The 25522-nt window shown below is 42.6% G+C and overlaps 1 protein-coding gene across 1 annotated transcript in view; it reads left to right on the plus strand.

Moving 5' to 3' along the window:
- fras1 (Fraser extracellular matrix complex subunit 1) overlaps positions 1 to 25522 on the plus strand; it is a 198159-nt gene that overhangs the window by 96180 nt on the left and 76457 nt on the right. The window contains exons 14-20 of the mRNA XM_070904152.1: positions 3944 to 4087; positions 5733 to 5873; positions 6478 to 6618; positions 6713 to 6880; positions 13790 to 13930; positions 16665 to 16811; positions 24758 to 24913. Coding sequence (XP_070760253.1) covers positions 3944 to 4087; positions 5733 to 5873; positions 6478 to 6618; positions 6713 to 6880; positions 13790 to 13930; positions 16665 to 16811; positions 24758 to 24913 — 1038 coding nt within the window. The remainder of the gene's footprint in view (positions 1 to 3943; positions 4088 to 5732; positions 5874 to 6477; positions 6619 to 6712; positions 6881 to 13789; positions 13931 to 16664; positions 16812 to 24757; positions 24914 to 25522) is intronic.

Genomic DNA, 25522 nt, shown 5'->3' on the forward strand with positions numbered 1-25522 from the left:
AACTACAAATCGTGCATACTTTACTGCCATCCATATTTCAGAGCTTCATCTAGAATTTTAGATTGATTTTCCACCTCCCAGGCAGTTGCTAGTTTGCATGCATGTCAGTGCAATATGAAAATGTACTTGCAGAGACTTGAACTCTGCCTGAGATAGGTAATCAATCACAGAGAACATTTGCTGCACTTGCCTTTCATTTTGACCATGTTGCAGTATGTTTTTGTCGCGTTGCACTAAAGTTGCACGGAGCCTTTCTGATAACTTTTGGTGGCTTCAAGTTCTTTTTCTACAAGAAATGGCCATCTCATAATTATTTTCACAGTGTCCATGTTTACTTATTCTTTCCCTTTTAAAATAAAGTAAGATATATTCACTGTAATGTAATAATAATCTCAAGAAGCATTTTTCAAGTCTCCTAAAGTTTATTTTCCTATCATTCGGACATGAGCTGAAACCAGTGGCTGTTTAGAAGATAGAAAATCTAAAAACTAAAAGTAATCCTCTGTGATAAAGAATGTACATGATTTGTAGTTAATGGACTAAAACATGCAAAACTGGTGAGTGTGGTCCTTTAAATCACCTACTTACTGTCAGTGATTTAAATCCCGTGCTGATAGAAAAGATCCACCCAATGTGAAGAGAAAAGAAAAGGAAAGTTGCGAGTGAATGAGAGATGGACGGTGTTGGAGTCCAGGGTGAAAAGTAACGATTCTATAGAGAGAATTTTATTTTGCACAATAATGAACACTGTATCTGGCATGCACAATACACCATATGCAGAGTGAACACACTTGGAGTTACAATGCATTTTATAATACAAATCTCCATTTTCCACACAGCCTTTTAGGCACCTTGTATGTAGCCCTTAGCTGGAGCTGAATACGTTGCAGGGATGGAAATTGGGAGGAGATGTGGTGATTCTTAACTCGCTGCATTAACACGAGAAAATGCTGCAAAATATTACGGAGAAAAGAACCACAATCTGTGTGGGTTAGATAAACAAACCCAAATTAAACGGTCTCACGAAGAAGGTAGGACAGCACGTGCAGTCTTCCGAGGCTGCACAGTCCTCTCCGTTGGTTATTTTGATAATAATACGTGTTTACAAATTTCGAACCCTTAATGGATTTTGATTTGCATTAAAAAACAATCTGCAGTAAGGCTGATTATGACAGCGGATACGAAAATCCTCTCTGTTTCCTGAGGGAATCAAAAGAAATGTCTCCAGGTTGCGGGGAGATTTCGGAGTCTTGAATGGCAGGGGAGCGGCGCCAGGATGTTATTTTAGGCTCCATTCACAATGAATGGCAGCCATCTATAGTGTTTGAGTCCATATGTGTGAACGGGTGGCAGATCATTGCAATAAACGGCTTCTCCTTTCAATATGATATAACTTTAATGAGCTACCTGGATTTGAAAACGTTGCCTGGAAACACTTCGCTCAGGAAATGAACTGATTTGTTGTGCGGCAGTATAGAGGCAACGGGAGGAAATAACTCTCCAAACAGAGCCAAGAATGTAAATTACCTGCTTAACTGTCTGAGAGGCAGGAAGAGCCTGATGCTCTGAGTCCATATGCGCGAACAGGGTGAGGTATGTTTGATTAAACAGAAAAAGTATGTTGAGTTCCTGGCAGGTAATGTGTGTTTTCAAGATGATAAAGAGAAAGTTGCAGAGAGGAGAGAGAGAAGATATGAATGTTGTTACCTGCGGAAAATCTGAATCAAAGAGCAGCAGGCATCAGTAGATTTATCTCAAGCTGCTTTCCAACAACTTTTACGATAACATATTTGGAGAACTTCTGGCTTCTCCCATTAATTGAGTGAGATTTCCATCAGCATTTCTTAAATGGCACTGATTAAATTAATTATACTCTCCTCGGGTGAAAAGCCCCTCGCCTTGATGTGTTTTGCTCACTTCTTATACTTTCAGAAACCTCCTCACTTCTCCTCCTCAGCCTTTCGTGACCTCTGACTTTTCACTTCTTAACCTTTGACCTCATTCTCTCTACCTGTTTTCACCTGCATATCTCTGTCCAGCACATTAAGCAGAATATTCCACTCTGTGAAAACTAAAGACTTGAGGAGATTCAAAGGGAACCAATAGACATGTTTGGATAAAGTGACTTTGTTGGTCTTTACTTTATAGCACATTTCAGTGCAGCCAAACTCAACTGAAGGTAGTAATCGTTGTGTTATTGTTATCGTACAGTTTTAACTTTTGCACTTTGGTTTGGATACTGCAAACTACAGTAGCCAGAGGTGCTGTATGCAAGTGTTTTCTAACTAATGGCCAATCAGGAAAAGAAAGGAAAGAAAGCGAGTAGAAAGTGTTTTATACTGGATGTAACCACTTTGTATCTGAAAGGAAGATGCACATTCGTGTGGAGAACAAGCATCAGAAATGAAAGAAATCCAATGAACTGCTCACAAAACCTGAAGGCCTTTTTTCTGTTTTAAGCTAAAAAGGTTAACAGGGCTTCAAGGAATCTTTTTGATCCACAATCAGTGGCATTACAGAGCAAATAGCAACAGATTAGGATCCCTACAAGTCGCCCAACTTCTTCTAACCATCTGATGGGAGCGGGTTATCATTAGAAAAGGCTGATTCATCCAAACAACTTCAAAATCCTAAAAAGAAAAAGGGTTTCAAGACTGCAGCCACTCCAGAAGAGTCTTTGGAGGAGATGGTAATGGGGACAGCTTCTAGGATCATGTGAAAAAAGATCAGGAAGATGTTCGTATAGATATTGTCAGCTACGTGAACTCTTTGTGAAGGCGATCCCAAGGAACCCTTTTTTGGTTTGCCCAGTTATTGAGCGTGGACCCCCTCTTAATGCATATGTGATTCTTGGAGCGAGTCAGCACCAGCTTGTGAATGTGCATCAGAAATCTGGTGTACGTTGTGAAGTAAACAGTGGTGTCACTGCCAATGTGATCTGTATCAGAGCCAGAGTTTCCACAGCACTCCTGTGTTTTCCTTATAGTTTGGTTTTGTCTCCTTTTTTGTGTGTGTTTTTTGTTGTTGTAGCGTTTGCTGTGGCATCTGGCTTCAGTCTGTGGGCCGCTGGGAAATCATGTGTAATCATACCAGTTGGTGTTGAAATAGGTTTTTGGAGCTTCTATTTGTTCACATACACACATTCAGACAGATGAGTGTGCAGGTGTGTGAAGACACAAAGACACGTAGAAGTACACACATAAGCCTCACTCACATTTCATCAAAAACGAAGCAAGATTAATTTACTGGAATTATGAGATTGTGTGTCTCTTGTTCCAGGTTTGTTTCCGTCTCTCTTTGTCTCTCTCGCTCACACACACACACACACACACACACACACACACACACACACACACTCACACAGACACACGTTAAATTTTTACGTGGACTCCCCAGATAGCTCAACTCGGTTGTCAGTGTTGTTCGTGTTACCAGCACTCGTAAAATACCACTGGTAATGGCATCCATGGAGACCACACACACACACACACACACACACACACACACACACACACACACACACACACACACACACACACACACACACAATCAGTATCCTGTAGTTTGTAATTGACTTGCGGTATGATCCTGATTATCTCTTTTGGTTTTAGTGTTCTTTTACAACCTTAAAAGATTCCCTAATGCGCAAAGTGCATTAAGGTATTAAGGTGTGCGGCATCTTTTTTCAAACCGAGCTTTTAGTTTTAAAGAGTATGTCAGCCATGTTGTTGTTGTGTTTTAATGGAGTTTTAATTTAGAAACGCTAGTTTTACAACCAAGTCACACATCACATGTATTACGCACCATGTACAGTGTAATGATTTCCGTACTGCGGCGATAACAGAACATAAAGTATATGTGATGTGTAGTCAGTGGGCTAACACATCAACACATATTCAGTAAATAGATACTTCAGTAAAAGTGTTTCTGTTCTTTCCACCAGGCTGTCATGAGTCATGCTCAGAGTGCCGTGGGCCGGACCAGCAGGACTGCGTGTCGTGTTCAGACCCGGCTGCCTTGCTCAAAGAGGGGGGATGTGTCCCTGACTGTGGCGCTGGTTTCTACAGTCAAGAAGGAGTCTGCTACGGTAAAGTCCACACATGTCCATGCTGCACTGCGTCCTTGTCGATATTAAGGTTTTAGGAATACAAGGAGAACCTCTGCTGTTCCCCTTGACTATTACTCCATAACTGGAGCTGGAGCTCAAACCAGTCTAAGACCAGGATCATTAACTTAGACCCAACACACACACTCAGGTACATCCAAAGTGTGGTTAACATGTGAATTAATGACAAAACCACCTTGATTTAAGGATAAACATTGTTTTACTTGTTTTTTTTACTTTTTTGTTGAACCCCCTTTAACCTGAATAGTCTACTTGAATTACTAATGTTCTGTTTCCCAGAATTACAAGAAATGGACATTAAGACATATTATAGAAAACAAAACCTGTATTGCGTTCTGGTCTATTTTCTGCTGCTGAGTGTGCAGTAATAGGACTCTCTGAAAAGATCTTAATATGACTGCATTTTGTTTCTTTGGCTATTATCCACAAAAACAGGAAAAACAGAGCACCAAACAACAAAGAATGTATTTGAATTCTAAAACCTTATGTCAGGGTAGATATTTATGAAGAGAGAAAAAGTGATGCACAATCACAGAATATTCAATATATATATATATCATTTGTTTTTCTAAATTCTGAAAACGTTTCAGAGGAGAAAGCAACTTACGAAGCTGCAGTTATCCATCTGAAATGTGTTGGCTGTGCAGCTTCACCTCATGAGGAGTGAAAGCTGATATTTAAAGAGACAAATTAGATGTCACAGAATGTGGCGATGCAGTGTGCCGTAAACAGGAAACATCTTCTGAGACAATAAGATCTTTATTGTTAGCGGGGAACTGGAGGTGAAGGTTTGTTTGTTTTTACATCCCTGTGGAGCTTCTTGCCAACACGTGGTGCCAAAATGATAAGTCAGCAGTAGCCAGAGTTAGCAAACAAACAATTTGAAAAGAAACAATAATTAGCAGCTCTCTCTTGCACTAATGAGGATTCAGAAGCTCTTTGAATAAAGAGATTCCGTATGAATATGGATGGTTTCTATTTTTGAGTGGTAAGATGAAGAGGAGTAAGAATAGGTCTCCCTCAGGGCGATGGTGAACTTAGCAGCACATAGCTTAACTCTTTCTTTGGTTAGAACCACCTGGAGGGGCTGAGGCGGGGGGGGGGGGGGGGGGGGGACTCCTCTTTTCCTCCAGCTCACATGGAGGAGTTAAAGCACTCAGCACGGAGCCCTCTTGTAGAAAATGTCAAAACTCGGGGAACTTTATGGAAAAAGGTCAAATCCATTAGAACTTGCCAGTGTGTGGTTTAAAATGTCAACATCTGGAGAGAGCTGAAGGGTCTTTAACTTCTCGTCTTTCTCCTTCCTGTGTTACATTTGATAAGTTTCCTTTTTTGTCCCCTCCAGCATGCTGTAGAAATACCTTTTACTGATTTTAGTCTGTCTAGATGGAAGCAAAGATCTGTTCGAGCATGTGTGCATGTCAATATGGAATGCTAAACACACACACACACACACACACACACACACACACACACACTCAATTATAACAACTGAAACAAAGAGTTGGACTAACTTCCACAAAGTTCATCTCACAGACTCTACTGTTGAAAAGCATTTTATCATTCCAACCAGAAGCCTTTAACATTTACCTGCTGCGGTTCACAGCCTGTGATTCGTCCTGTGCCTCCTGTTTCCCTGACAACCCCAAGTGCATGAGCTGTGTGCCGGGGACCGCCTTGCATCATGGGAAATGTATTTCCCAGTGTCCAGCCCAGCATTACCCGGACAACCACATCAGATGCAGAGGTAGGGTAACACCTGCAACACCTAAAACATAAAGTCACACACAAAGTGAAGAGATCTGAAGGTTATTGGGCATGTTCACATCATTATGTCACATGAAACTCTACGTGGATCTTGCTGTTGTTTGTTGCTCCTTCCATCCTGACATGTCATATATATTTCTGGCATTATTTATTATTTATTTGTTGTTTATTAATCTGGTCACACATACTGTATCATGTGGTGTTCTATTTGCCATTTGGGCATAAAAACAGTTCCACAGTGTCATCATGAATTGAAAAGTCTGCATCTGTCTTCATGTTATACTTCTTCAATATTAATATGTCAACTCTTCTACTTTAGTCCCCCTGAGTATCGTAAAACATTTTTACAATATTTAACCGTTGCTTTTACTTGTTTAATCATTTGTTTTTGACCTCTTCGACTTCTTATCTATGAAGTCAGAGTTGTGGGATTAAAAGGATCTGTCCCTCATTAAGCATGTGAAGTACAAAAGCTATAATGTTTATAATCTACTTCAAGCATCATCGTGCTCTTCAAATAAAATGTCATGAAAGAGAGGAAGCATGAACCGTCTTAAAAGGTCTGGTTTTCCGTTCCTCCTCAGCCTGCCACAGCTCCTGCGCTGCCTGCTGGGGTCCCTCGGTATCTCAGTGTACCTTGTGTCCAGGTGGGCTCCTTCTCCACCAAGGCCAGTGTGTGGAGGCCTGTGGGGAGGGACTGTACTCCCAGGACAACAGCTGCCACAGTAAGAGCTTATATCTGAGTTTTTTGTCTAAATAACACACGCCTGTAAAAAGTGCTTTATAAATTTCTACCTCTGTCACCTCCCCTGCTTTTAGATTGTCATCCCTCCTGTCGTTCCTGCGTGGGACCCTTGGCCTCAGACTGCCTCCACTGTCTCAAACCAGAGGAAGCCCTCCTGCCGCAGTCCAGTCACCTCCAGCACGGCGTCTGCACCGCTGGATGTCCCGCGCATAGCTTCGGGGATTACACGCAGACATGCAGAGGTGAGTGCGTAAGGTTTTCGGTTTAATTTCCTCCTTTATTCTGGAGGATGTCTCCGCTGGTCGTGGTCATGGCTGTTAATTCGTTACTAAGCCAATTAGCAAGTCAATTATCAGTCACTTTGGGTTACAAACAGATCAGGTAATCACCAGCACTAATGCCGTTTGTTCAAGTCCAAAGAAGGCAAGAAAATCCATGCAAACAGTGCCAATTTCAAAAAGTCAACAATTTTAATCATTGATTATCTGTTTTAAGTGATTCATTAAATAAAAAAACATTTGTTGGTTTGAGCTTCTCCAATGTGCAGTGTTTTGAATTTCTTAACTGCCACCAGAATCAATGTGTAATTTGGATTATCATCTTATAGAGTAAGATTTCCCACGTATGATGCAAAGACAATATGGCAAGAACCTTCCCGTCTTGGTCATTTTGGCACAACAATCTTAAAGTTTGGATAGAAGTTTGGTCTTGATTTGGTGCTTGGAAGGTATCTGGTATAGTGTGTGTGTGTGTGTGTGTGTGTGTGTGTTTGGAGAGGGAAGATAGTGTGTGTGTGGAGACACCTGATTAGGTTGTTTGTGAGTGTGAAATTGTGCGTGTAATGGGCTAATTTTTAAGGTGGGTTTTGGGTTTGAGGGGATAGTCTGTCAAGTGGGAATAATTATCACCCACCTACCAACACACACACACACACACACACACACACAAACACAGCTACCACCTACTTGCCAGAATGCCAGGAGGTATTTTTTTCTGTTTGTTTCTTTTTAAATGATGCGGGACAACAACGAAGAGGAAAAGGAAGATGAAAAGACTGTAATCAGTTTTCTTTACCTCCCTCGTACCTCCAGCTGTGTGAAATTCTATCCATTTACCACAATCACTGCTCGACTATCTTCTTACCTCCCTGTTCGGTCTTTGTGCCCGCTGACCATACTGCGCTCAGTATTTGGCAGGGAGAAGGGTATTCGTTCTACCTGCTGTCTCTTCCTCGAGCGCAGCCAAGTCGCTCGCCAACGCTTTGTTCGGCTCTACTTTCCTCTCAGCTCAATTATCATCTGCTGGAGCTGCTGTTACCTGAGAGGAGATAGAGCACACGCTGCCAAACAGCGGCTTTAAAGCTGCTGATTACATTAAAGTTAACTTTTAGGCATTTACTCGACAGAGAGAAACTTATGAGTGTATGTTTTGCGTGTTGCCGTCTGTATGTTTTGGTGACCACAGCAGTGTCTGTCGGAAGCACCTCTCCCTCCTGCTCGTACAACGTGATTGGCTGCTGTTGGATTGATTTAAATGATATGTGTTGTCTGGAGACTGAAGTTGTTTAGCTGCAAACTTGCTTTCTCTTTCTTTGCTTGTGGATGAAATTAAGTCAAAAGGCTAAAGTCCAAGTAAAATCACGAGTCATTGGAAGTAAAGTCAAAGTTGAGTTACGAGTCTAGAGTCAAGATTCGTCGCTTGACTTATGTGATTTGAAAGCATGAGCAGCCAGTGGAGATAGTGTAGGAAATGAGGAGATGTGAAGACAGGTGTGTTGGGATTTCCCACGGTGCTGCAGATAAGTCCTCTCTGTCTGGTAACAGTCACTCAGCAGCTGTGTTTCAAGGTGCCAGAACAGTTTTGTGATCACGTCAATTACAGGGTGCTCTGAGGAATGTCTTTATAGTTTCCTGTTAGTTGATGGTTCCTGGATTCCTAAAGCTCACACACATTGTAATTTGTTGCTTCTGCTTCTTCTGGAAAGTGAGTGAGTATCACAAGACTGAAACCTTCCCGCTGGTTTGCTGGCAGTCACAGTAGTGACCTCTAACAAATCAGTTATCACGCTTTTAACCCTTGAATAATGGGTGTTTGCAACCTCTGGGCTCCTTTTTATAATACATCAAGTCAAACAGTCTGAATACAGAATGTACAACTCTTAATTTTAGGGATCTTGAACCTGAAAACATTCAGGTCATAGCATGATTTGTCTCCTCACAACAGTTTACTTTAAGTTCAGAGCAGGCCAAACACCAGAGAAAGTGTTGTTTACTTTACCTGGACTGAACAGCCGTTAGCAGTATTGGATTCCCTTAATCATCCTGGTGTGTCCTCTAACACCCATTAATCTCTGTGATAGCACGGGACCAACGCGGAGCCAATACAGCGGCGAGAGTGGGTTTCAGTTCAGGTTTGAGGCTATTGTCACTAAATGGAAATTCCATTTGTAGCAAGTTTGCAGGAAATATTCACAATAATTAAAATAATAATTGACAGAATCAGAGGAGAAACATCAGAAGCAGAAGCTGAAGTCAATAAGAAAAAGCAGAATAGGTGTTTAATGGAATTTAGTTTCAGTTCAAGCAGGAACTTCAGTCTGTTTTCATTCAAAGCTAGACCGTACTCTTTATAATGTTATTTACAGAGACCCAACAAGAGCCAGGTTCTTGGGCGGCCATCTACCTCGACTGGTTGGTTTGAGGGGGGGGGGCGTGACTCAGAGACCCAGCCAGGGTAGATCAGACCCCAACTTTTGTCTCAGCAGCACTACCCTATCACTCCTCTAATCCACGTGGATCCATGTAGAGGCTCCCTCCACAATGTGGTCCTGATGGTGATGATGGATGATCTGCAGAGCAAGCGGCCAGCAAAGCCCCCACATCCCACCTCTATGGGTGTACAGCTAACTCTCCTGGGTGGGTGCTTGTTGCTGTTGATGGCTGATTCCTGCAGCATCTTGTCACGGCCTCAGTGATAACAGTGACAACATTTAGGTATGAATTGGGCGATAAAAACACCCGAATATGTCTTGAACTGCGTTTTCAGTGATGCGATATGAATTATGTTTCAGCAACTTTAATATTGGATTTCTGCTTTTTCCTGCTCACAAATCTTTGTGTTTGTTATACAGAAAATTGGATTTGAACTGCTTGTCTCAGCACAGTTACATCGTACATCTGCTATTGTGTCTGACTGAGTGCCACTTATCTAGTTTTCTTTCACACTAAGCTTCCTAAATTAGGCTCCACACAGTGAGACGAGGATAAACTCGACAAATGACGTGTCATTAAAGCTCCATTCACAGCAACATGTTAAGCAGTTGTTCCATTCTGCCTCTGTTCTCAGTAACAAAGCTTTCACTCAGCGGAGTGTCAGTGAGTTCAGGTGTACGGCTGGGAACAATGGAGGCTATTGTACGTGTGTGTGTGTGTGTGTGTGTGTGTGTGTGTGTGATACTCAGACCTCCTCAGCATCTACTGTCCTGAAGTAAAGGAGGACTCCAGCATTAACGTATTCACTTATAGAAACACACACACACACACAGTCGTGTACACGTTAAGTGGGCCGGAGCTGACGAGCTATCGGATGTCTGAGAACAAATTCCAGGCTGTAAATCCCTCTCCTCTGCAGGCAGCAGCCCTCCTGTGCAGACAGAGATAGTTGCTGTGTGGGAGGCTTAATGCTGCTCGATGGAGAGGTCGAGCAGCAGCACACCGTCACATACAGGAAGGGTTAACACACACCTGAACTGCGCTGGATCGCTTTTCATAATATCAGAGACATTACAGTTGTTGTTTGTTTTTGGAACACAGGGTATAGACAGAGTAAGGATTCACAAACTAAGCTGATGCATTAATATTACAAATACAAATCATGCAGGTGAAATAGAGGTTGTGCCAGGCGGCGATATCCTGCACAGGGCCGAAGTTATGAGATGCATTTAGTGAGGTATGACAGATGCAACAAAAAGAGGAATCAGCTCGAAAGTTAATTCATCAATGGGGGCCAAGAGTCTCGGTGTGTTTGAAATGTAATGATTTCCCACCGTGAACTGTGAAAAGTCGGAGTCGTCATGGATTAAAGTTTGTTTAAACTCTTCTTTGAGGTTTTATATTCCGTTTTTTCAGTCCAGGCCTTATATGTCCACCATTACAACTGATTCTGTTAAAATGTCACCTGGTGCTTCACTGTATCATGGTGGACTCAGCATGACGGGTCCTAGTGTGGAAGAAAGTGTGAGGTCCTCTCCCATGCCTCTGAATCTGAGTCATATCTGGAGATTTGAATATCCGTTTTTCTGTGACCAGTTTGGTTTGATGACCCAGTTAGAAGCCTCGAAGCCTGGTAACATTTCTGCAAGAGTCACTGAGTCAACAAATACCTCCAACGTGTTAAAGTTAACTTAAGAGGAGCGGCTTCTTAATTTACTTCTGTCTGAGTCCTAACTTTGGGCACAAGCTTTATATAGAGACTACAGATACAAGCGGAAGAGGTGATGATTTCCTGCAGGGTGGGGTGGCGTCACTGTGTTTGAAGAGCTCAGCGATCCAGGAAGACCTGCTCTCCTCTTCACCTCAGTGCCACCTCCTTTTGGAGGATTTCCCAGCACAGCTGACTGGATGGCCCCCCAGGGAAGCCCAGGGGGAGATCCAGGGAAGCTGGAGGAAGCTGCTGGGGAAAAGGACATGTGGGCTAAGTGGTTAGAAAATAGGTGAAGGGATGGAGGGAAACCAGTTGACCACAGAAGAAGCTTGGGGTAATTTGCTGCAGTTTAATGGAGCAGATAAAACAGAATTGAAGTGATTTATAGCACAGAAAACTTCCAGTTTAGATAGCAGTCAAGGCAGACTGCAAACAGCACATTGTGGCTCGATGTATTTGTACCACAACACGGCAGAACCAGAGTGAATGATACGTTAGACACTTGAGAGGAATGAGTTTCTGCTGTGTAGCAGGCAGAACTCTCTGCTGCACTAATGCAATGATCGGCCCTGTTCTGTACCAGGAGGATCATTTGTGGAAGGCATCGAGGAGCACTCACACCCCCAAACTAAATCACAACCTCATCGACTGCGTCCACCTCAAATTATGACCCTATCAGCACAAAACAAAGTAATGAATCCGATTCTCTGAGCGCGTGCACCAGATAATGTGTGATGAGAACGCCTGCACACGTGAATTTGGGTATTACAGGAATCAATATGCGCTTTGCCGCCCCGCAACAAATTAGATATCCAAGCTGCAATAAAAGAACCAGAGGCTGCCTGTCGTTCTTATTCTCTCCTCTTATTAATGAAAGAAGTTTGACAGGAAGCCTATTTAATACGCCTCCGAGTGTGTGTTTATTTTTTTTGACTGTTGATATGAAGGTGAACTGAATGTGTGTTTAAGTCGCACAGATGTGACCAAGATGCGTCTTTGTCGGTGGGTGAAAAACTCATTCCCTGAAGCATGTAGTCTTCTCATCTCAGCTAACCCAGTAAGATACCCTATTTGACGAAGAAGGGAAGAGAAGAAGGGGATTATGGGTAGGCAGCAGGGAGAAGGTGGGCGATGATGGGACGTCACGTTGACGGTTTCACCTGACACAGCTGTGACTTTTCAAGGTCCTCGCTCCGATGCTGAGGTGTTCCCAAAGGGTAAATGTTTTTGTAGGTTGAGACACACACACACACACACACACACACACACACTGCAGTGTTGGCTCAGGTAGAGCACCAGACTGCTCCTGCCAGTGGCTGTCATGCAGAGTGTACACAAGACCGGATACAGCTGACAGCCCTCTCAGAGAATCCAGAGAGGAGTAATTATAAACACACACATACTTCAGTGCATATACTGATACTAAAAAAAGTCAGGCAGTGCACACACACACACACACACACACACACATACTTGGTGCTCCCGGCCGGTTGGTGACAGGCCCTTTGTCTTTCATTCCCACCACCAGCAGCAGCCGGTCGGTTCGTGGCTCGGCTCAGCTGCCAGAGTTGATAGCGCCGCTCAGCTATTTGTCTTCATGCTGCCAAAGCAGACATCAAAGGCTGCACAAAAGGCCTGTTTCAGGGCGGCAGTGGTGTGGATTGAAGGGTGTGGGGACATCTAGGGGAAGGGTAAATAATCCAGGGACAGAGTGGTTGCATGCATTTGACGCCAAGTATAAAAAAAGACAACGAGCACAGGAATGTTGAGGCAGTGGATAGTTTAAAGCTGCATTAGGGAACACTTCTGTTAAAACTACATAAGGTTGCTGCTTATTTATTTTCATTTTATTCTCCATTTAATGAATTACTCGGTTGTTGATTGTCGTCCTGCTGCATTTGAAAAGCCCTTTGAATTGTCTGTTCGAAAGACGACGTGTGTTTCTTCTGATCGTTTCAGTTCGTCGTGTTTTGGTGCATCATGGACGTTCAGTTTACTCACGACACATTACCTGATTTCTGAGCAGCAAAGTTTCAAGCGTTTAATCCTCGCTGCCATTTGGAGCCTGCAACTTCCAAATCTACATCCTTCAGATATAAATCATCTTAAAATGATCCTTGTGGAAGTTTTATGTTTCATTATCTGAACTAAATAGCCCAAACTGAGCAGTAGAGCACGTTTTAGAAGACTTTGCTGGCTTGTGGCCCTCTTGGATCGGGCTCTCTGAGCTGGCACCGACTCTGGTGTTAATGCGTAGCTTCTGATTGGTGAAGCTGGCTGCTGGCCTCATCTGAGTGTTACATTACTTCTAACTGGGGGAGCTGACTAAACGCTCCTGAGACTTAGATTCCATAAATGCCACTAGAGAAGGAACAAGATACAGCAGAATGGCCGCAGGATAACAGAAATAGTGGCGAAAACTGAAGAGCAGAGCAGTCCTCCTTCATTCAGCTGTGACGCATTTATTCTGCAGTTCTGCTATAGTGGAGCTAAATGAATGATATATACAGCGAAACACCACACTGCCCTCAATTGACTTCTCACCAAACTGTAACAGCAAAAGTACACTGATGCAGCAAAGTCTCAGAACAAGAAAATGTGTAGTCCACTCATGTTGCCATTTTGTTCTTCTTGTTGTGGCAGTAGGGCAGTAGTGAGGAAGCTCGGTTGGGGGTCGAGCATACTCTGTCTCTGGTTAATGTGAAAACTGTCCTCCGTGTCCTTTTCAGAGTGTCATCCCTCCTGCTGGCTCTGTACTGGGCCATCTGCGGACAACTGTACGTCCTGTCCCTCCCCGTCCAGCCTGCACGAGGGCCGCTGTGTCCCCACCTGCCCGCAAGGCTTCTTCATCCAGGAGAACCAGTGCCAAGGTGAGATTACACACACTCACATTTTTATTTCTTTACTTGTGAGCACGCTTAAACCTTAAACCTTAAAAACTCTCATGCAGCCCTTTAAAGAAGATGTCCTCATTCTCAAGGTCGGACGCTGGTCCTCACAGAGAGTGTTTCTGCCAATTACAGTGTTTTATAATGTAGTGACGAAGCTGATGCTTTTAACGGCAGAACCGCGGATTCCTAAAATAAAATTAAACAAACTGTTGTCATCATTAAAAGTGCCTCCAAACCAAAAACACAATGATCAAGATAATGGTTGTTCTCACACCAGTGGGACTGTTGTTGCACCGGTGTCGGGGACGGTAGCTTGCCTGCAGCTGTTGGTGGAACAATAATAATAATAATAATAATAATAATAAACCACAGAAGCTGTCAAACATCGCAATTATTGGCTCACCTTCTTTGACCCAAACGTGTTTCCACAGTAACTAAGAAAACATGTCTAAAATGTTTTTCCTTCTCTGACAGCACATGTGGTTAACACCACGTCGACTCTTACACAGGAAGCAAACATCTTTTGCATCTAATGCAACCAAATAATAATTAATAAAGTTGTGATTAATGATGAGTTAAGTCTTTTTCATGACCCACAACAAATTTCACATTTCTCTTCATATTTGCAGGGTAATGAATGAAAACTAACTTTAGATGTAGATGAGCCAAATTGTAATTGTAGGAGAGAAGTGAGCATTGTTTTTATTTTTTCTTCAGAAGCTGTGTGGAGGCACTCAAGAGGGTTAGGGTCTGTGTGGAGGCACTCAAGAGGGTTAGGGTCTGTGTGGAGGCTGCTGGATCCTGCTTCCTGCTCTTTTGTCAGTGTAATGAAAAGCAGCGATATTACACAAAATGAAGGCCCAGACAGAGGTGTTAAAAATTCTGTTTGTGGTCACCACAGAATATAATGTGTTTTCAGGCGAGGCCAGTGGTGACAGCTAAGTGAAGGTGTACAATTATCCCAATTTCTCAGAATTACATCAAGGTCAGATTTGCTCCTGCCTGACATCAAAGGTTCTACATAGCACCGAACTAAATACCGTGGATGAAGCATAAAGATGTGGTGGTACATGTACAATAGCTAACACAGCATGTTAGCCAGTGAAAATAGCTTAGCAGGGCTCTTCTGCCTGTCTACCCCCTCCCCCCTCCCTCTCTCTATGACCCACGTCTTTAATGAAAATCCATCTGCTCTAATCTCCCATTCATTACATCGGCTCAGTTTACCGTCTCTGACCTCATTTAAAGCAGGACGACGCCTTCTATCTCCTGTCTACCAGCGTTGTCTTCAGGTCTTTTTAAGCATACCGAACTTCATAGTTTATCTCCAGGAAAACAAAGACCTGCGGTAAACATCATTGAATCTCTTAATAGTTTTATTTTCCTCCAAACTTCGGCTGAGTAATTGAAATGGCAGACGCAGACGGATACGTAGACAGTTCAGAACGATGGGCTCAGATTACGTTCCCCCCCCCGGGATACCAAAATAAATGGGGTCTGTTTGCTTACTTGGCCTTGTCTCCTTCAGAGTTGATTGGCTCATTAGAAGCTACCCAGATACCCAGAAGAACTATTGTATTTCTGTCTGAACAAGAGTAAACCTTTACTTCAAAGTTTTGGTGCTGTTGACTTTTTATGCTTGGCAGTAAGACACAGCGTCTAGTTAAAGCTCCATTAATCCATTAATGACAATGAATCACATGACTCTGAGTAATGTGAAAGGGGGGGCTCGTAGTCACACAGACACAGTTAGCGACTAGCTGGTGAACATTTAGCAGCTAAAGAGCCAGATATTTGTCTCAGGAGTTGGTGGAGACCAATCCAGAGCTAAAATTAGAGTAAATATTGGATTCTCATTCAAACTCGAAACAACTCCAAATGGATGATGATGTTGCTGTGTGTCTGATGGATGTGTAACCAGGCAACTGTTTGCCAACATTTCTGCAGCTTCATAAAATCATAAAGTGTTAAAGATGTGTTGCTGGTTGTTTTTTTTTTTAAGCTTGTTTTGGAGTTTCTCTGCCCCCAAATAACCTCCAAACATATCAAGTGTAGATAGATTGTGGTGGCATCTGTCTTTATCTGGGCTTATTCCACTGTAAGAGCCTGCGTTTGAGGCTGTGGAAAAGTGTTGTAAGTAGTAACAACTGAATCTCTATACACATATATGTCATCAATTATGAAGAGTAGGACGAGGGTTTAGTGGGTTTGAATGTAAAACTTTTACTCTTCCATCTAGAGAGTTTCTCTTGATGAAAACGCAGTGTGTCTTTGGTTGTAGAGGAGTCCTCACTCTGGAGAACAGTTGAGTGGCCATTAGTTAGTGCATTACAGTGTGTACTTTTTCTCACACTACCTAATGGCCATTTATTTTTTGGAACAGCTTAAAAGCTGACAATGTGATAATACAGAACTTAATGAAACCCTCCAACCCCATATTCTTCCTTCTTAATCGCTCCTCTTCCCTTCTTCACTTTTCTTTTCTCCTTTCCTTCACTCCAAACTCTCCCTTATCCTCTCCTCTCTGTCCTTTCCCAACTTCCTCTTCATTGCCCATCTTCTCCTCCTCCTCCTCCTCTGCCACCCTTGTCCTTCTTCCTTTCCTCCACTCTACTCCTCCTGTCTCCATGTCCTTCTCCCTTTTCTCACCACTTTAACCTATCTCCCATACCTCCCCTTTGTTCCTCTCCTCCCTCTCTTCTCTACCTCGCAGCATGCCACCCGTCCTGCCAGACTTGCTCCGGGCCCTCCCAGGCTGACTGCACCTCCTGCCCCCCGCTGGCCTCCCTACAGAGCGGCTACTGCAGGATGAGCTGCCAAGAGGGCCATTTCCTCAACGCTGTCACTGGAGAGTGCCTCAGTAAGTCCGCCTGTGTGTGAATGCGTGTTTGTGTTGTGCTGTGTGGACGGTGTCATGCCCATTTCGGTGCCATTTGCTCAAAGCTTTCATCACACGCTGCCATCAGTTTTCGTATTTTTAGCCTGAGTGGCCCCAGTGGGAACAGAACCACCAACTCTGGCAGGGTTAGTGCCTTGCTCTGCCCCCTGAGCTTTGCTCGATCACACACACACACACACACACACAGACATAACAAGTCTTGTGCGTGACTGTTGCTCCGATAAACTGCATTATTCATGAGAAATGCCAACCATCTTTGTAAAATAGATGCTCTCAGATTGATGTGTTTTACTTAAAAGCTCTGCGTTCTGTTTCTTTTGAATTGTTGGGTTTAAAATGATCTACAGAGCTGCAAAGTAAGTAAAGTAAAAGTCGCCATTTTGTGTTGGCTGAAATAACGGAAATAGAGGTTTAGTAATTATAGTAGCTGATCAAAAGATTTGTTCCCACATTGAAAGAATCCACATTTCCCCTTCTTTCTAGCCTTTGATCGTAAGAATTAGGATTAATATTGTTGGACCTGCATCACAGCTGGACTTGGCCCAGATTCACTCTCCTACCTAAAAAGTCTTGGATGGACATGAAACTGGTTGAATCATTAGCACAAAACATGCCAACTGTTTTTGAAAATATCTGGTTCTTTGTATGTATGTAGACATTTAAGGTGCATTTTAATAACACATCTCTGAGCCTCATATTCTGTTTTGTGCATCGCTAACAGTGAGCTGAAGCTAAAGATTACACTTTGTTCCCGATGACCTGACGAAACAACAGCTTTTTAAATCACTTTCAGATTCAGGTTTGAATATATTCAGCTATTTTCTTTTTTCTGCTGTTTTGTTCCCAATTTGCAATAACGAAGCGTTCTGAATTTGCTGCTCTGGTTTTCACCTCTGATCGGCTTCCCCTCCCAAGCAACAACAGTTGAATTTAAATGTTGGAGAATCACGTGTTTCTATGTTGAGGAACATTTCTTTTAATTAAGATAAAAGAGAACTTCCGGTAGTGAGAAATACTTCTGGAACTACGTCTCCTCCCTCTCCTCAACAAACAGGAGCAAAGTTTCTTTCCATAAACGTATCTCCACCTCTTGGTGTAATAAAAAGAACATTTAATGAGTTTCACTTTTCAGAGAAACTTGAACATGAAACATCCACCAGGATGAAGACAAGCTTTCTTTAGATCTTTGCTAATAAACACCAGCCTGATGGTGATGCTTCACGCCTCCCCGCCTCTCTTCCTCATCGTACAGACACACAGGAAGATGTGATAAAATACCACACAGAAGATCAGAATCACTTTTCACATACTAGGAGTTAGCTTTGGTATTTTGCCTATACATGCATGATAATAAACAGAGACAAAGAAAAAGAAGTACTACAAAGTCAAGAAATATAAATAGCAAATAGAAACAACTGACAATAAAAATATGAAAACATATTGTAAATGAAATGTTCAATATATCTGTTGTTAGAATGAAAGAGCTGTACCGTAAAGTTCACAGTATAACGTATAAATAATATGTGCAGAGATAATAGTCCAGCGTGTTTACACGGCGGCCGGCATGGAGGAGCTCCACTGAGTCTGAGGGACAAAAGGCGCATTGACTTTTAATTACAGTTTTCAATGACACACACTGTTTGTGAAACTGCATGCAGATTTTAGCTCACAGACACACACACACACACACACACATACGTACATAACGTATGTATGCAGACACACACTGCTGGCTCACACACACACACACACACACACACACACGTACGTACATAACGTATGTATGCAGACACACACTGCTGGCTCACACACACACACACACACACACACACACAAGCAGATAAGCATGGTTAAACACACATATTTGTTTGCAAACACACTCACAACTTAATCTCAAATGGGTCAAGCTCAGCCAAACTCTAGTTAATAAAAGATGCCTTGTGGCACTTCTGGGCCATAGAAATACAGGGGTCATCATTTCTGCACGCGCACACACACACACACACACACACACACACACACACACACACACACTTATATATACTGTGTATATACATATACACAAAGCTCCCTTGCGAACTCTAAATTTTACACACACACACACACAATTTCTTATTTATTTATTCTTCCCTTCTTTCTGTCACACACACTCTCACTCTTTATTTCTCACACACACACACACACACACACACACACACACACACACACAGCCTGGGATTACCTCTGCCCACCCGGCAGAACCGTCGCTGTTGCATAACCTCTTAAGGCGATGAGGCTCTTCAGTCTCGATCACGAGTTCATACGAGAGCAGCCATCAGAGGCAGATGTCTCACTATTGGCTGCCCCCCCCCCCCCCCCCCCCCCCCTCTCTCTCTTCCTGTCGTCTCTACACAGGAACTCTCATTTGATTGGTATTTGACAGCAGCAGCTTTCTTATCACATACTTATTACAGCCTTTCCAGCTGTGTGATTAGCCACATTTCACAAGCACTTGCCTTTATTCTCAGTCCTGAACTGCTGCTAATTTGTGATTTATGTTTTGCATCTATTGGAGACTGAAACCTACATCTTCTACCCATAAAGGGAGATAATAATAATAATAATAATGAAAATGAAAATAAGTAAAAGATGTCATACATCTTGCTTATTTTCCATAAATATCAGTTGGCTCTGCTAGCTTTCTTTCCATTTCAATGTGTCATTATCCTCAATGTTGACTGAGCCAACACTGACTCAGCCAGGCTGCTAAAATTATGACAGCAGTTCCAGGTGAATGAAGGGAAATAGTGACGTGGCAGAGCTGAAAAAGTCCGATGTGTGCTGAGATGCAAATATCCTCCATCGGTTGAAGAACGAATACACTGCGTTGATTAGTATCATTGCTCATCTCGTCACTGTGTCGTCCATTCACGCTCGCTCGCTTCTTGGTGCAGTGGTTTGTTTACTGTCACTGAGGGGAAACAGATATTCTTGGTCCCCAGAGGGTGAACCCTAATTTTGACCAGGTCAAAAGAAAAATCTAAATCTTGAGTGCAATGACACGACCTCTCTTAAAATAGTGGGCATTGTCCTTTTGATTTTGACCACGCCATGACCTTTCCTCTAATGCCACCTTCAGGTCCAACTAGCCACATCGCTGGTGAGGCTTTAAGAATAACAAAATCATCAGGTTGTTCCTTCCAAGCAGTCAGTAATAACAGACACAAACCACTAGCTGGACTTGAGACTTTGCTCACCTGTTTTGTGACACGGTTCAGAAATATATCATAAACATGGAAACATGTCTGTGACTTTCTTCTAAATGCATAAATTATAATCTTCCAGTCATCTAGAGTGCCTGGTGGTGCATTCGTCCCTCTCTCTGGTGGTTCCCATCCTAGTCTCGCATAGCCAGACCTCTCCAGACTCAACCAATTATCATTCTGGGATAGAGGGAAAAAACGTTCTGGCTTGTTTTGTATTTCTTTAAACCAATCATCAAACATAACATTAACATGCAGATAGCGGGAGGGGAGGCAGACTGATCCCAACAGCCTACATCCGGTGAGTCAGACTGTTCTCAACCCATCCAAGAGATTTGTTTGGAGCCCTCCCCATTGGCTGCACGCCCCTCCCACAGACCGACCCTCCCTCCGGGTTCCCTTCGCTGATGTAAATGTGTTCAGCTACCAATGCAGGTTGTTTTGAGTGTAAACAATAATTGGACATGGCTCACTGAAAAACAGACGCAAACAGACAATCAAAGAAATTTGATATAAAATTCACAGCCTTCCTCTCTCTCTTCCCTCCTCTTCTTCTTCTTCTTCTTCTTCTTGTCTGATGTAAAGAGAATCGCCTTCTGAGCCGGTGACGAGGAAATGTTGAGATCTGAGCTCAGAAAGTCCAAATGAAAGAGAGTTTCTGGAACACTGCAGCTCAAAGCTTACAGCTGCAAGAGTTGATTTTGCGTCATTGTTGTGTTGGGGCCATTATTCAACAACATATGAAGCTTAAAATAGACCTGCACGTTGGATAACAGGAATGCATCACCATAGAAACAAGGCATGCCAACACCGAAATTAAAGACATGGGATCATGGTTTTTTTTTTTATTTCTTTCTGGCTAATAGAGAATAGATACACATACAGACACGTCGTTGCCTGCAGCGACAGCTGCTGTCATCCGTCGTGTATTGATGCTGAAGACCAACGTGAATTTGAATGGACAGAAATCAGTTACTCTACTAGACCACTGATCATTATAACTCCATTTAGCTGAATAGAAACTGGATTGTTTTTTTTAAATCGTGGGCTCTTTAGAGCGTCCTCACTTTAACATTTTATCTTCTTGTTTGCCTTTAAACCAGTTCATCAGAGAAGACGAGGCAGCATGCAGGCATATTTGCTAAAGTCTAATCATTCTCTAATTTACAGGCTCTGCATAATTTATTTTTAGTAACGCAGGCACTAACATTTCAGTGTGACCCTGAGCCGAGGCGTGTTAATAGAAAACAGCGTTTGAACTCAAGGAGGCCTTGTTTAACATTTACAGTGGTTATCATTGTGAAAGATCTAATGCATTTATCATTCATCTGACCTGCAGACACGTCTTACATTAAACTGACAGAACAGAAGGAAATGAATATCATATGAAATGTGGAATTGCCTGTCAACCTCTGCAGGCTGTAAAGAGAACAAAGAAAATGCTGACCTTTTATAAATAGTTATTTTAGGGGTGAAACAAAAGCACAGACTCGGAGCTAACTGACTAATATGGGAGCACAGAATACTTTTGTTTGGGAAGATATTTGTTGCTGCATCTTTCCTGGCGAAGACCCGGCACAGAGCTAATTACAGCTCAATAAGATATGATGCTCTGCTCTGTGTGCCTTAACACTATAATTATTGTTAGCTTCATCACCGCTTCATAAAGCTGTAATTTTTGATGTTTCTACTTGATGTGAACATAATTGAATTGTTGTTACTGAACAGCTTTTTTTAGTTTTTTTTTAAAAATATCAGGTACTCGTGTAAAAAAAAGTCCACACAGATCAAGTTGTTGTTTCTTATTTGTGAAGTACAAATGTCTTCACACACATTTGCATCTATTCTGCATCGATGCAGGCCTTTGTTTGAGTGACACATTTGAAAGTTAAAATAATGTACAACAAGAAAAACCAGTTTCCAGAACAGTCTTCATCCTCATTCTGACATCTAAAAACAAGAACAGAACTTTTTCTCTGTTTTGGGGACCGAGCCAACATTCAGTGATTCAGAGCCGAGCATGAAGAGAAAAGTAGGACTTCTTTAAAAACTGCAGCTGTAAATCCATTCTTTGTCGGGACGACATGTCTAGACAGGGTGAAGTCAGCGTCGGAGGACCACACAGCTTCTCTCTGCAGCCCTCGATCTTTTCTTACGCCTGTAACTTCAAATAAAGATGATGTCCCACTTTCGTTCCTCTTGCTTTCTGAACTGCTGCTGCACTCGGGCTCTGTCTCTGCTCAGAGAAACAACTTTTATTCTCTTTTCAACTGCGCAAAGTCACAAGGAAGCAGCTAATTGAGAGACATTAGAGTCCTGATGCTCCTGTATGACTCTCGTTAAAGGCGTTTCCGCTCTATATATTTCAGGAGGTGCAGGAAATAAGCACGATATAGGCTAACGTCTGGTATCCGGCCCAGAGGAGAATACGATGCGTGCCATGCATTTATAACTCCAGCGTACCTTTTTATGTGCTTCAAATATGGTAACTACGCCATAAAGAGGGACTCTGAGGACCCAAATCAATACCATTTTAGTTTTATATTCAGTTTTAGTCTGCACAGTCAATAATCCTTGACGCCTGAGTTATCTTATCTCCACCGAGGAGTCATTTGTTTAGCGCCTGGAGCCGGATCGCCTGCACAGCTTTGGCAGGAGGAATGCTGATACGTGTTTTGTTGTAAAGTGATGTGATATGAAAGGTGTGGATGAGGGATGACAGAGAGGAAGTTCTTTATTTTCTTCGTCTCTCTTCGGACTCTCTGTTGATATTGGACCCGCTTCAGAAGGAGAGCGTGACTCACCTGGGCAGGTGCCATGTTCAGCAGATTGGAGTTTGAGTTCGACAAACGTTTGTCAGAAGAAAAGCTGCTCTGAAGGCAGAAGTTATCTCATTGTCAGAGTTAAATGTCAGCTATTCACAAATAAGCAAACAGAAATAGCTGTTAATACATGAAGAGAATTTTCCCATTTAATTAAAGCAGTTTACAATCTAGTTGATTTATCATTGACCTCGTTCTCACAGAAAAAACACCCAATTATATGTCTTGAAAGACAAAATAAATGTGGTCTACATGGACTGAAGTGAAAATATGACCAAAATGCATTATCAGAAATAAAATAAAAATCTCACAGCAGGTTTGTAGTAACCTGACAAACGTACCACATAAATCTACCATAAATACACCATGAAAACTACTTGTTGTAGCGGAGTTTAACACTCGGGGCCACAGGGCAAAATGTAGAGATACGCAGGAGAAATGAAAATATAATGAATAATTAGTAATCAGCATTTTCCATCTCTCGGTTCAGTTGTGTTGATTAAACATCAAGTCCTTGAGACTAAATGTAAACAGGGTTTCTCCCTCAGGGGCCCCCAGACTGTCTGCTGGTGTAAGCAATCATCTTTTAAAAACTTTTAAACTTTCTGTGTATTTTTATAGAAAATGAAAAATGGAGAAAGTACAAGTCTAAAGAAAGAACAGTGTATAAATAACTGTATATAACCAAGCCCTGGAAACAGCCAGTTAAATATAACATGCCCCTGTTTGTTTATGTCAGATAAGAATAGAAAATGTGGAGGTAGAAGTTCTTTCCTGTGTTTTGGTTTTTATTTATCTCATGAACACTTGGTTTAAGGTTCAGGTTGCTCCAAGTGCAGTCCTTCCATTATTTCATTTTAAAATCTTCTCTTTATTTAACTCTTAAAGCACTTCTAAACTCTTTTAAAAAGTGTAATGTGTTGTCCTCTTCCTTGTCGTTCTCTTATTCTTAAAGGGTGTCACCTTTAGACTCAGTTGTCCCTGAGAGTCCCCAGTTATCGGCCAACCAAAACCTAGACAGAAGTGTTTTCGTGGTCTTAACACTTCTTTCTAATACGAGGTGATCCGCCTCTATCTGTCCTCACCTGCCCAACACACCTCACCCCCGTTGTTCTGCTTCTCGCTGTAGATATTCATCTCGGCGGGGACGGATAACTTCAAGGTGTGGCTCACTGTGCCAGCCAGACACAGATAGCATCAGATAAAACGCCACGAGGTGTTCTTCATTGTTCTGCTAATCTCGGCTCATTTCGGGCGACCCTGCAGCGCTAAGGCCTGTGGGCATATAGGGGTCTGTGGGGAGGTGGGAGGTGAGGGGAGGCGTGTTCGAGCGAAAGAGGGAGATCTAAGTGTGAGAGTGAATATGTGAGGACACGGACAGAAGACAGCATCCTCGTTAAAATCGTACTTTCATGGCTGTTTCTTTTGTGTAACTGTTCTGTAGTTGTTGCTCTTGTCTGGACTTGTTGCTTTTCTTTTGTGTGTCTTTCAAGAAGCCTCCCACAGGCTTTGAATCCCCTCATACGTTATTCAGATATTACAGCCACATGCATGAAGATTCATCAGCTCTCTGGCCCCCTCTCTGTCTGTAGTTTAACACTCTACATCTAACTGAAGACACATCAGTGCTGAGCTGAAAATGATTGGACCACATTTTGTCTTGACAGAGAGGCTTCTATCTTGAACCACTGACATATAATGCTTTTGCAAAACATGTCCTTGAATGTAATTGTTGAAAGTCCTTATATGTCCTTAGATTTGATGCGTGTCTGTGTACAGTACGAAGATATATAGCATATATTTATGAAATGTAAGCCTTCCTTCCTGTGTGTCCTTCCTGCAGAGTGCAGTTCAGACTGTCAGCGCTGCACGGCAGACCTCCAGACGGGCATCGGCAGCGTTTGTCTGTGGTGTAAAGCGGCGAGGAGCTGGCTGCTGGGCGATCACTGCGTCTCCCACTGTCCCCGGGGACACTATGGCTGGCACGGAGCCTGCATCAGTAAGGACTTTTACTCTCCTGCCTATATACAGTACATGACAAGGTCAGAGGTCAGGCAGTAGCTGCCCCGAATGTAAAACATATAAGAATCATCATAGCTTTAATGTTTTATTCATCAGGCAGGTCATTTGTTGACCCGGTGGGAGTTTTTTCTCGACCATCTCATCCTTCATTGACCCATCGACAGGAAATTGAAGAAATATTGAATTCGAAGTCAGTGTTTAAAGAAACATTCTGCTTTGTAAATAGGTCTTTACGCTGCGAGAGGGATTCTCTCAGAGGCCTCGTCTTTTTATTTCGCAGTGGAATCAATTTCAGTGGACACGGTCACAGGCTGTAGAAGTACATGAGGAAACTACTCTCAGACACACTCCCTGGTTTTGTTATGATGCCCAGTAGCACATCAAATCCCCAAATTTCCTCCCAGCTCACTGTTGATTCTTTGAGGCTCAACTGTAAACTGTGTAGAGATCCAGAACAATGATATCTGGGGATTTGGAGGAGTTACTGTGTTTGAGAAAACTTGTGTTGATGTTTGAACAGAAGTGATGACACAGAAGGCTGCGTGTTGGAGTGAGACTCTTCTTCATTATCATCCGTATCACCATC

Source organism: Enoplosus armatus, chromosome 4, assembly GCF_043641665.1.
Source record: "Enoplosus armatus isolate fEnoArm2 chromosome 4, fEnoArm2.hap1, whole genome shotgun sequence".
NCBI classification, from domain to species: Eukaryota; Metazoa; Chordata; class Actinopteri; order Centrarchiformes; family Enoplosidae; genus Enoplosus; species Enoplosus armatus.